The 12,237-nt window shown below is 49.6% G+C and overlaps 4 protein-coding genes across 4 annotated transcripts; 2 read left to right on the forward strand and 2 right to left on the reverse strand.

Annotated features, from left to right (window-relative positions):
• Window positions 1–159: 159 nt before the first annotated feature.
• On the forward strand, window positions 160–2,406 carry NECHADRAFT_83110 (uncharacterized protein; the record flags this gene model as incomplete). The annotated part of the gene is made up of 2 exons (XM_003044369.1): window positions 160–1,096; window positions 1,370–2,406. 2 exons carry the CDS (start codon window positions 160–162, stop codon window positions 2,404–2,406), a joined length of 1,974 nt encoding a protein of 657 aa, XP_003044415.1.
• A 933-nt stretch (window positions 2,407–3,339) lies between these two features.
• Window positions 3,340–4,779, forward strand: NECHADRAFT_45792 (uncharacterized protein; the record flags this gene model as incomplete). Its single annotated transcript, XM_003044370.1, has 2 exons — window positions 3,340–3,529; window positions 3,584–4,779. 2 exons carry the CDS (start codon window positions 3,340–3,342, stop codon window positions 4,777–4,779), a joined length of 1,386 nt encoding a protein of 461 aa, XP_003044416.1.
• A 294-nt stretch (window positions 4,780–5,073) lies between these two features.
• Window positions 5,074–6,501, reverse strand: NECHADRAFT_45738 (uncharacterized protein; the record flags this gene model as incomplete). The annotated part of the gene is made up of 1 exon (XM_003044490.1): window positions 5,074–6,501. One exon carries the CDS (start codon window positions 6,499–6,501, stop codon window positions 5,074–5,076), a length of 1,428 nt encoding a protein of 475 aa, XP_003044536.1.
• A 4,676-nt stretch (window positions 6,502–11,177) lies between these two features.
• On the reverse strand, window positions 11,178–12,146 carry NECHADRAFT_83113 (uncharacterized protein; the record flags this gene model as incomplete). Its single annotated transcript, XM_003044491.1, has 1 exon — window positions 11,178–12,146. The coding sequence occupies one exon, from the start codon at window positions 12,144–12,146 to the stop codon at window positions 11,178–11,180; it is 969 nt and encodes a 322-aa protein (XP_003044537.1).
• Window positions 12,147–12,237: the final 91 nt, after the last annotated feature.

Here is a 12,237-nt window from a genome sequence, read left to right on the forward strand (position 1 = left end):
CAGCTTTGAACCCCGCCTCACCAAATGTTGATACCCGTGACTCTTCTCTTCAAAAGAGGGCACAGTTGAAATATTGCCATGAGCCTTCCTACTTGAACTCCGCAAAACATCTATTTTCCATTCCATCTTCCATCTTCCAGCGGCCTTCTTCCATTTAAGATGAGCAGTCACACCCTCAACCCTTCCATCTACCAACCTCTAGACAACCCATCCCAAGAAATCAGATTGCTTCAGATAAAGAGCTCGCCAACTTTCTCTCCTGGATTTGTCACCCCGGTAACCATTGTCACCTTCCTGAGCTCCTTGCTTTACCCGCCACCACGCCAAAGAGGAGCACCAATCACATGCAGGCTTCTGACATTCAAGCTTGACGAGGCTCCGCCGTACAAGGCTTTGTCCTACACTTGGGGTAGCCCGGATCCTGCCGGCACTATATGGGTAGATGGCCATGGCATACCGGTTGGCCAGAACTTATTTACCGCTCTACAGCGCTTGTATGAAGACCCTTCAATTGAGTACGTCTGGGCAGATGCTCTCTGCATCAACCAGAGCGATGACGATGAAAAGAGCCACCAGGTACCCCTTATGAGCCAGATTTACAGCCGGGCTAAGACTATTCTCATATGGCTTGGGGAAGAGCTTAATTCCACAGAAAAGGCCTTCTCGTTTATGCAGACATCGCTTTCTTACGCACTAGAGCTTATGGGCGGGATGGAAGCTGACTATCAAAACGGCGGATCGACCTGTCCTCGGATGGAAGCGTTTATGCCAGAAAAGATAGAATCTCTCAATAACGACTCGAACAGGCAAGCGATGAAGGAACTTTGCGGGAACCCTTACTGGAAGAGGGTCTGGGTGCTTCAGGAGTTCACACACGCCTCCCGTTGTCATCTCATCTGTGGCCGCCACAGCTTTGATATGAGCAATATGGCTGCTTTCCTCTTCTTTTGGGAAACGGCGTTTAAATTGCAGCTGGGCTTTGCTGGAAGCTCTGACTGGCATGCCAATGTTTTCAGACCTTTGAGAGAATTTCTTGACATCAGAACCGGCACCGCTGATGGTCAAGCTGATACATTCAACTTCCACAGAGATAAGGGTTGGCTTGAACATCTGGGAGACACACTGCAAGAAATCTCGCCGGCCCATTCAGACATATTCACTCTTTTTGGAAGGACAATTCGGTACAAGGCTACTGACGTCCGCGACAAGTTTTACGCCTTGCTGAACCTGATTCCCTCAGAGCACAGAATCGTGGAACCTAATTATCGCCTATCAGAAGCGGAGCTCTATTATGATCTCGTCACGAACGGGATAAGACATTACAACAGCCTCTACTGCATAACTATGGGTGGCGTTGGTACGTTTGAAGATTCAACCTTTCCAGACATCCCTTCTTGGATCCCCGACTTTCGAAGAATCGGAAATGCGGAATTCCCATATGCGTACCCCATTTTCATGTCAGGCTTTGGCCATAAAAACAAACTCGACGCTTCTGGGTTAAAGGATCCATTGTACTCATTCAACGACAAGCATCTCACAGCCAGGGGTTTTTCATTCGACAGAATAGCAAAGATGACCCAAGTTCCTACCAACAACATGTTAGACTCAATCGCCATGTCCCTTGGACTACTCGGTGGGGAACAGTGTGGCCAAGTGGGCATCTACAAGAAGCTCTTCAAGGCCATCTTCCCTCCTCAGCTACTGATAGAGCCCCACAATCCTGCTTATGAGGGTTTTGACCAAATCTGGATGTCCGAGAAGGTTTTGGCATCAGGGTTCATGCTCTGTCTCGGGGCGGCTTCTCGGACTGACACGGTTTCTGACAAACTTGACAACGAGCTCGCATTGAGGAAAAGAGAAGGACAGAACCCCACGACGGTAGAAGGACTGCAGTTAATCGCCGCGGAGGGAAACCCTGCACTAAGCTACTTTTACTCTGCATGTGACGAGAATGTCATCAGAGACGTCTCCCAGACAGATGATTCAGTCGCGCTTCAGTCCATTGGCGATCAACTCTACACGCAAGCCACGGCAGCTTTTGGAACCCGCATAGCCGAAAATGGTAGCGATACCGGCGAGGATTTTTTGTTACCCTTCCACAAACCTACCGTCAGTGATCCGCCAATGAACTTCATCAACATGTTCCTGCAGCGGTTGCGAAACCTTTGGGCGTCAAGGGCATTTGCGATCACCGAGAGAGGGTATATGGGGTTTGTGCGTCCAGGGACACGCGTGGGTGACGAGGTGTGCATTCTTTACGGCTGTCCTTCACCTCTGGTTATTCGTTCTGATGGGGGCGAATATCTGCTCGTAGGAGACTGCTGCTTCGAGGGTATGATGCGCGGTGAGATGGTCAAGAAGCAAGAGGAGGTTGAGTTTGGGCTACAGGATTTTATATTCAAGTGAGCACACATTGGCAATTGTCTTCTACCGTTGCGGTGATGCCTCTGGCATTAAGATAGTTGAGTTTAGGATGACGATAAATTATCCGTGTTACTCACTCAGATTCGTGGCTGATTATGGGCCTCGCGGTGAGGAATGATGGTGTTGATTGAACATGGCTACGCGTGGGGGCAGCTGAAGGACGCGACGGTGGACTCTGCCTCAGGCACCCAAATCTGCATGACTGAGACATGCTTTGCCAGATGGCCGGCCTACCCTAGATGAAGACAGAGACGAAGAAAAGAATAGCTGAAGATGGAAAGACGAGGTATCTGCTAGCTAAGAGATGTAGGAAAGGAGATAAGGATAAAATTATAGCACAAGGCGTATTGGATTACATGCCTCATAGATGTGGGCTTCTGATAATAATTCCACGGGAACTCAGCTGGTTTGTTATTGATCCTCTGGGATGGTGCCGGGGAATACTGGTTCGCACAGACTTCGGTTATGCCTGCTAAGAGGTACTTAGAATTATGTGTAAATACGTGTAACGTAAAGTACTCTGCATCTGATCCTTGTTGTGCCGTTGGCTCGGTTAGACCCACTAGGCTAACTATTTTCGGACTCACCAGTCCACGGGCCGGCACGTGCCAGTTTCACGTGCTCAACGCGAGATAAGCTTCTCGCTGATAAGCTTCACTCTAACCCAACAACATCACGCGTCGACTGCAAACACTCACCGAGAAGCGCGATACTTGATCCTAAGCCCAAGAGCGTGTGTAGCGAAGCAAATATCTTCAATGATTTTCTAGTACTAGTTCATTAGTTGTTGTGCGTGATAAGATGGCTGATGCGCCAGCCTCGCCGGATGAGGACGTCAACCGGCGTCCTCAGGCCCGCCGACAGGCTCGATCTATCGTCCCAGTCTTGGCCCTAGTTCTACTGGTTAATCTATCTATGAGTCTGTACCAGCTTCCACTGAACAGACTCATCGAGAGACGACTCTGCAGCGACTACTACCGGAGTACAGACCCATCCCTTATCCAACCAGATGGAAGCATAGATGAGAAACTGTGCAAGGTCGACGAGATTGGAAAGAGTCTGGGTCGGATACAAGGAATAATGGAGACCCTTTGGGTATCTGGAGGTGAGAAACTGACGATTCCGTACTAAAATCGCACCCTTGGCTGACGACCTACAGACTTCATCATGACGATTCCCTTGAGTTTCTTGGCCGAGACGTGGGGTCGCCGGACTATCCTGGGACTCAACCTTGTCCCAAGAGTCTTGATGTTGTTATGGGCTGTTATAGTGGGCCGTTTCGAGCACCTACTTCCCACGAGAGCAATTATTGCCGGTCCGACACTATCGGTTTTCGGGGGAGATTGCGTCTTCAACTCCCTCACATATGCCCTCGCTTCGAACCTTACTGATGACCATGTCAAGCGAGCCATCTACTTTGGATACATGAGCTCTGTCTCTTACGTGGTAGCTCTTCTTGGCCCAGCACTAGCTTCATCCACCATGACACTTTCTCTTTGGTTGCCGTTTTGGTTGGGCATCTTCCTTCTTCTGCTGGCTATCCCTGCTATATATCTCCTCCCATCTCATGGCGACCCTGCTGAGGGTAGACAATCACCTGATGAAGAGCAAAGGGAACCCCTCCTTTCATCACCACTACTCAAGGCTCAAGACGACCACAAATCACTTTTGCACTCCACTGCAGATCGTCTGCAGACTATTTACACCATCGTCACCAGCCACCCACGGAACTTTACACTCCTACTTATCAGCTTCATGCTAACATCACTGGCCAGCTCCGACACAAAGCTCCTGGTGCAGTATATCTCGGGACGCTACCATTGGACCTTTGCTGCCGCCGGATATCTACTCTCCGGAAAGGCGGTTGTGAACTTTACACTACTCACCTGGATCATCCCCAAGTTTCTGCGTTCGCGCGCCGAGCCTGGACAAGAGACAGCTTCAACTGTTGACAAGACAAATGTTCGATATGCCACCGCCTGTCTCATAGTGTCTGTCCTCGGAGCGTTGGGCATTGCAGTGGCTGCTGAGATTTGGATACTGATTCCCTCATTATTCGTCTATGCGCTAGGATCCGCCCTACCCATCTTTACTCTTTCACTACTCAGGTCACCCGTCATATGTCCTCCATATACCGGTGATGCGACAGACCCTTCCAACCCGGAGAGTCACATATTTTCCATCGTCATGCTCGTCAAGACTGTTGGCTCTCTACTTGGAGCACCCTTGATGGCCACACTTTGGGTTCGCGGAATTGGAATCGGTGGCATGGCTTTTGGAATGCCGTACTTTGTCAGTGCGACTTGCTACATGATGGCAATCTATGTATTTAGAGGAATTGACGTGGGATGGTAGGCACTCAGGCCAGAGGGTGCTGAAGATGAGGGTGATCGGTTCATAGCAATTTGGTAGAGTAGTCTTGAATGCGATCTATCTCCTGAATCTTATGGTAGAAAACCTCCTATCTGGAGGGGAACTACTTTTACGTATGGTCGAGTAGTAAGGTTGTAAATTTTCGACTAGCTAATATATACGATGAAGACTAATGTAAAAAGGCACACAACGCATCGCTATGTGTATAGAAGAATAGCAAAATAGTACGCAAAAACGGCAGGTGCTCATAATTAATAATGGCTTCGACCCAAGATCTCACAGACCAAGATCCTTCTTCAGGGCAGGCAGCACAGTGCCTTCATTCCAGGTCCAAATCAAACCACTGTTGTGTCCAGCAAAGGTAGCCCCAGTCCAGTACGTGTTACGCGAACCTTGAAGCTTGAGAAGCTTGCGGTAGTAACCATCGCGAATCTCCTTGCCAGAAACACGGAGGTTGTAAGGGGCGTGGTTTGAGACGTAGGGGAATGTGACCTTCTCCGCGGCGTCGGCCGGCAGTGCACCTACAGCCGCAAGCGTGGCGAGTTCCTTTCGTACAAGATCCTCAGCCTCACTGTCGGTGTAATCGGTTGTATCGAAAGCCACACCGAGAGTGACCTGATTGGGTGTGCCTGAAGGGTAGTAGCCGTTGCTGCCAGGAATGACAGGAGTGTTGAAAGGTGTCTGAATTCCGACGTTTTGGATGCTTCCATTGATGCCAGGGATAGCGGCAATACCAGCGAAATAGCCAAGTCCAGAGAGCTTGGAGAACAGCTTGCGCTCGTTCTTGTCAAGGTCGAAGGGATCAAGGTTTTCCAGAGTTGGGGGTGCTGCAACCACGAGCTTGCGGGCTCGGATGGTCTTGGGAGCGTGGTTGGGTCGTTGCACGATGAGGACAACACCATCTTTCTTGTTGCGTTGGACATGAACAACTGTGGATTCAAGCAGGACACTGTCGCCAAGCTCGGCGGCGGCGGCCTTGTAAATGGTTCGAGTGTCGCCGGATGCGGGGAAAACGAAACCCCCAGCGACACTCTTCAGTAAACCAGGGCCAAGGCTCTTGAGGCCATACAGAGTCGGGATGGTGGTGATGTTCCCCGGGTACCAGTTGAACTGGACGATGCTGGGCAGAAAAGCACTGAAGCCGTTCTGTTGCGCGAATTCTCCAAAAGGCTGAGAAAGCTCTTTTGGGATGGGGTCAGGGAGAAGAAACCCCTGATCAACCCAGGGATACTTTGGAATGACCTGTTCGGAGTAGACCTTGAGTGCGTCCGCAATAGCCTTTTGCGAAGCAGCCTGTTCCTCTGGAGTCTGCGGCGGGATGGGAATGCCCAACGAAAAGTCGTAAAGCTTGGGGGTGCCAGCTTCAGCAGCTGGATTTCCCTTCTTCTTTTCAACCTTGAGGCGATCAAGATAGTTGTTCACGACTTCTGTGTCCTCGAAAATGATGACACCAATGTTTGCGGGAATACCTGAAGAAGGGTCGGTGTATGTCTCGGCGTGACCTCCAATCTGGTCCTTCTTCTCAATAACGACGACCTTGGCGCCAGCGTCCTTCAATTGAATTGCTGCATGGATACCGCCGGAGCCTCCACCAATGATGGCAACATCAACATCATATGTGCTAGAGGGGGGCTTGTAGGCGAAAGATATGACGTGAGGAACCAATGAGGCCCAGAGGGCTAGACGGGTGTTTGACACACGCATGGCGGCTTCAGAGTGGTGCACGACAGCTTGAGTGTCAAATGTCCGGAAGGATGGATTGCCAAGGGGAGCTGTGCCACCAAAAACGTCGCGGGGGACGCATGATATAGGTACCTCAACGCACTCAAGGATGCCGCGGGGGCGGAGTCGAATTCTCTCATCTTGGGCAATAAAACATCACACGGCAAGTAAGCTTAGTGTCAGGCCGCATATTCCAGGCTTGCGGTGGGTAGCCCGGGTGATTTGGAAGTGTCAAGGTGATAGAGTTTGCCGTTATTTATTAGTATGATTAGCCACCATTCCAGAGCGAGGTTGTTTGCTGAGAAGGTTTGCACATTTCCAGGTTTGTCAAGGCCGTCGTTACGTGAGTGCAAGGGCCTAATAAATACGGAAGTTAGCTGCCAACTGCCGAGCCTACGGAGCTTGCGGGGAAGACCAACGACTTGGTAAAGGGCAAGGATGTTGAAATTAAAGGGTTGCATCCCCCGTCCCGGGACGGAGCACGGAGTAAATCAATCCCCAATACTTGTCACTGCCAAAAAAAAACTCAATGCTCTTAGAAGGCTGTAAGTTTGTAGGTGTTGTGGGTGTCAATGAGCACCATAGAATCCAGTCCAGCATGTGAATTAGGATGTTTCAAAAGAAATTCTGCGTCTATGTCGTAGGAGATATTGGTCTGGATACGACGGATCGACATATTTTGACCCAAGAGTCTGCTAGTGCGTTTATGGATGAGCTAAATGGCGACATCGTTCCATCTGTCAAGGGCGGCAACTGCCGTTGGAGAGCCATGTGTCTTAGACTTTGCAAGTAATCTTGGCATGCCTGCCAGTCGATGGAATGGGTCATGTACACGTTGCGTGGGCCAGGGTATTGATGGACTCCGGTGCTTCCGGTGCCGTCCCCTGCAGTGAAGTTGAAAGTAAGCGGACAAGTGACAAGGATTTCGGCTTAAGAATAAGCTGTAATAAGAGGGCTGTGTGATTTGTTGCCTGCATGGCTGACGAAAGATTCGCAAGTGTCTTAAAGAATCAGTCAGAAAATGCCGCATCTGACGTCGAGACCGGCTTATGAGGTGTCATCGAGTCTCAGAGATTCCATTCGATAAGTGGACCTTGCATACGTACTCATGCCAACATGTATAACTTTGTGATTCATCTTGTTGTCGTTTCCACCATGAGTTTTGACTGGTACGGCTTAGAAGCTAAAACAACCGTCCTTTGATCTAGGCTAGTAGTTAAGACCGCTACCCTATGGCAATTTCTCGGTATATAATTGTAACAAGTTTATTCTATGCTGGAGGGAGATGATACGGGCCGCATCACCGGAAGATTTTGCCATGAGTGTTCCATTATGAACTACTACGATGCTCTTTCGAACGAAACAGCCAACCTATCACAAATCAAGGCTTCTTTTCATACTCCGGAATCCATCTCGCATCCTTTACAACTAAACAAGACTCTAGTTTCATTCTCAACCATTCTTCTAAAGCGGACACAAGAGACGAAAGCATGGCTTCTAATCACGACTATGCCATCATTGCCTGGACTTCCGTCTCAGCTACAAAGTGCATCCCCCCTTCGCACCGGTAACCCCCGTCAGCTTTGGTCCAGCAATGCCCATACTCGCAATGGTTCAACTGCCGAAGGACTCGGTGAATCTTCTCATTGACCCGCAACTGGGTTTGGACATCTGTGAGCTGATCCCGAAGCGAGTCGCAAGCCGCCATCTTCTCGGAGAAATCGACATCTGCGAAGATGGAGGAGGTGGAGCAAGCTGCGGATTCTCCAAGCCAGGACCCGAGTTGGAAACTCCTAGAGTGGGATGTTGAAGGAGGAATTTTGCCGCCAGACGCCATAGCCACCAAACGATCTTTCCGCTGTGTAATCATGTCTTTCATGCACTCGACAATAAGGTCGACGGTGAGTATCAGCTCTCCACAGGGTCCCGACTGGCTTGTCTCAAGAAACATTCATAGTATTTGAATTCTTCGATTGTTGACATCGCGGGCGTTGCTCTAGCTAGGAATGAGCCGATGCATATCGGACGTGAAGCCAGAGAGGATAACCATGATTCTACCAACATGGGCAGGCTTGCTGAGGAAACTGACCAGCTCGTCAACCGCGTCGGCGCCGTATTGAGCCTTACATAAGTCGATCGGCTTCGTGGATGAAAAGAACACGGCCCATGCCCTCTTGGAGCTTCTTCAGTGTCTTGTGCGCGGTCCGACCGACGTAGTGGCTTATGAGACACTAGTAACTTGGTTCTCTTATAAATCTATATCCATGTTGGAAGTTTGCTAAACTTGATTCAGTAGTCCTTGCTATGATATCGCATAGAGGCCGCGCGCCGTATTTTCGTGCTTGCAGGAAGTGCGGTGCCTAATGCTCCTCATTGGATGCGTCTGACGAAGTGGTAATTTCACACCAACTCTGACAGAACCGTGAAAGTGAGACGCCCCAATGAATAGCCATAAGTGAATTATAAGGCAGGGTATGGTCTCTCCAGGCGAATGTCGATGTTGAGTGTGGTTGGATCAAAAATGAAACCTGCAGCCACTCCCCATTGACATGCCTTGCTTAACAAGGGTTTATTCATTATGCGTGATGTGTAATTTTACTTTAAAAGCACTGCGTCTCGTGCGTTCCAGATTGGGTTACTCCGACACCCATGTTCACAAGAGACTGGGAGTGACATTGGAAACCGAATTCTCAAGTATTTTTCTTGTTCTTGGTCCCGTACTTCTTGGACAGCTACGGAGCAAACCGGACACTATCTCCTTCACAACACGGAGGGTTGTCTCAGATTTCAACATGATGACGAAGTTGAAGTCAATGTTGAGGATGTAGGCGCGTAACTAGACCAATTGAGGCCCTCTCTATGTCGCGTCAACAATGTCTCATTCTCCCGTGTCTTGGCCATCGGCAAGAGGCTTCATTCAGGCATGCGTCAAGGCAAGCTGTGCTCACCCATTTCATCTTGATTGCTCCGTCAAGTGTAGATCGGGCTGTCGGCAGACAAAAGGAGACGAGTCATTTCGGATCGATTCAGTTCCCCGCTCGCCACGATATCAGGGTCCTCTTGGCACCAGATCGAGTGAGACATGCGCTCCACCGGTGAAGCTCCTCTACCGCACGCTCATCAAGATATCGACTCATGGACGCATCTTCTGTGTCACTTATCTGGAACACACATGCGCGAAATTCCTTGCAGAGGAACTTGATAGCGTCGTCTGGGCCAACCGTTGGCATGTAGCATTCCATCATTGTAGATGATCTTCATCGCTAGATCTTTCCGTGGACCCTTTTGCGTCAAAGGTTTCAGCCCCATGTAGAGCTCATTGGAGAGGCTCCGCCACGGGCCGTGCCGTGTTCGCCCCATTCGTAGCCCTGCATTCATTGTCAAAGTGGAGGCCATGAAGCTTTCACTCCACGATGAGACCTGCCTGGCAAGTATACTGATGACGCAGTCTTTGACATTGAGAGTAAGCAAACTGGTAGTGTCTTTGTAGTTTGTAGTTACGCTGGTCGACATCCTTCTGCCTATAAATATTGAGCTCCTCCGCCATCCAAAGCTCCAACCTTCATCAGCACAACTCACTTCTTAAACAACAAACACCAACATCAAACAACACATCCAAACCACCAACCTTCATCATGGCCGTGAGTTCAAGAGCTACCTGATGAGCTCCACCAGGACTAACAAACGTCCCCTTTCCAGAAGTTGATCCAAGTCCGAACTCGTGATGGCGACATCATCAACGAGAGCACCATCCGCGAGTAAGTTTATTTGAAAAGACAGGTCGGATCCTCCCAATACTAATACCAAGCCAGGATTATCGAAGGCAACTCCGACTACGCCTTCCTACCTTCCCCTCTCATCTTCCCTCCCATGTACATGCTCAAGTAAGTCGCCAGCCCTATTTTTATAGTTGTCGTTGTTAATACTTTGTAGGGGCAATGAGGAGCTCGCAACGAAGCTCCGTGAGAAGCTTGGACCCGGGGCCAGCGTCGAGGTCCTCCAGGATATCGACGAGTAGTCAATCTTGATGCTAGATTGGACGGCATAGGACTGAGTTGTTGGGGTATGGAACGGAATGAATTTCCATGTACTGTACACCTCAATTGCCGCAAATGAACCCTTAAACTCGACCAGCTCGGTGAAATTGTGAATGATGGTGCTTCACTATGATATTCGAAAATACGCTACCTAAGCTTGATCCACGTCGTTGGTAATGACGATACTTCATTTAGCACCTCTTACAAGATCACTTCATACGAGATAGTGAGTGTTTCTCGTCTCAAAGTACTGTTTTTGCTACCAGCTTGAAGTATGAAAGCTGAGTCCCGGGGATATCGGCCCCACTCGGAGATGGGCGGCGGAAATGTGGAGGCAATTCGGAGGTCCTTCACATCCCCGGCTTCAGTCGGACCGTGGATCAAGGCTCTGGATCAGACATTAATCAGATAGATAAGCCCTCGGTATGTATCATGTTCAACGCCATATTTTCGCCCATCCCATCAATTTATTAGTTTTCCACTTTTGGGCGATACTATCCTATTAGTTTGCTGCCAAGTTGGTACAAGAATATCTTCCTTTTCTGAGTTCCTACAAAGCAATCACAAGTACATACACTTCATTTGAGTATGAAAGACAAAACCATTTAGATGCAGAAGACATCAGGACCCTTCATCTGCCGCCGTTTCCACCACCTCCTCTCCATCTGCATCCCAAGCCGCACTAGGCGCGAGCATCATCCGACGCTGTGCAATGGCATCAAAACATTCCGTTTGGGGGCCAGACGGTGAGCGTGACAAGACCCTTACAACTCGCGGTGTTGCCATTCTATCCACCAAATCTTTTGCTCCTGACTCCATTTCCGCTTTCCACGTCGCAGGTGAACCGGATACAAAGATGCCGCATCGGTAGGCGTGCTGAGGCGGATCATGGGAGGTTGGATCACCCAAGTTCAAGTTGATGATGACCTCCTCGAGGCTCAAAAGTGGGCCTTCTTCGGGAGGGAGCAGGATTCTGGGGCAGATCTTTCTCATTCGACAGCGCAATCGTCGAAGCGTGGGGAGCAGCGCCCTGATAACTTCGCAAATGTCAGACCTGCGGTGGCTAGTTGTACTACGGAGCCCGGTGCTGACAGTGTCAAATTCAAGGCAGGTGAGGTGGCCAACAGATAGGAGAGAGACGAGAGCGTCTGACGAGAGCCAGGTCTGCGAGATCATTCCCAGGGGACGCGGCCTTGGCCTTGGTCTCAATTTGAGACTGCGCAGATTACTGCAACCTTGTAAAATGGAGGCAAGCGATGTCAAGTCGTTGTCCACATTTGTTGTCCAGTCTGTAACCACTATTCTCCAGACATGGCGTGATCCTGAGGATACCGCCCAGCGATCTCGGACAACATCGAAGGCGACCTTGACGGTTCTTGTGTGTTGATGAACCAAAGAACTCATGTCCGCCTTGAGGAATTTCGGAAGTGACTTGGCAGACAACTGAAGGTCTTGAAGGAGGACCAGCCTGGCGAGCTCATACCACGATTTTGACACCACAAGTCGACGAATATTACGGCGGAAAAATGCAGATCCCTTTAGGCGGAGAATAATGAGCAGAATCTCTGTAGGGAGTTGAAGTAGATTCATTGTGACATTTAGTGAGAAATGGAATCTGATGGCAGTTTTGCTCGTGGGGATTTGGAAATGGTAGGTGAATTTGTTGAGAACAGCAGAAATT

This window comes from Fusarium vanettenii (assembly GCF_000151355.1).
Source record: "Fusarium vanettenii 77-13-4 chromosome 7 genomic scaffold NECHAsca_22_chr7_11_0, whole genome shotgun sequence".
Classification (NCBI taxonomy): Eukaryota; Fungi; Ascomycota; class Sordariomycetes; order Hypocreales; family Nectriaceae; genus Fusarium; species Fusarium vanettenii.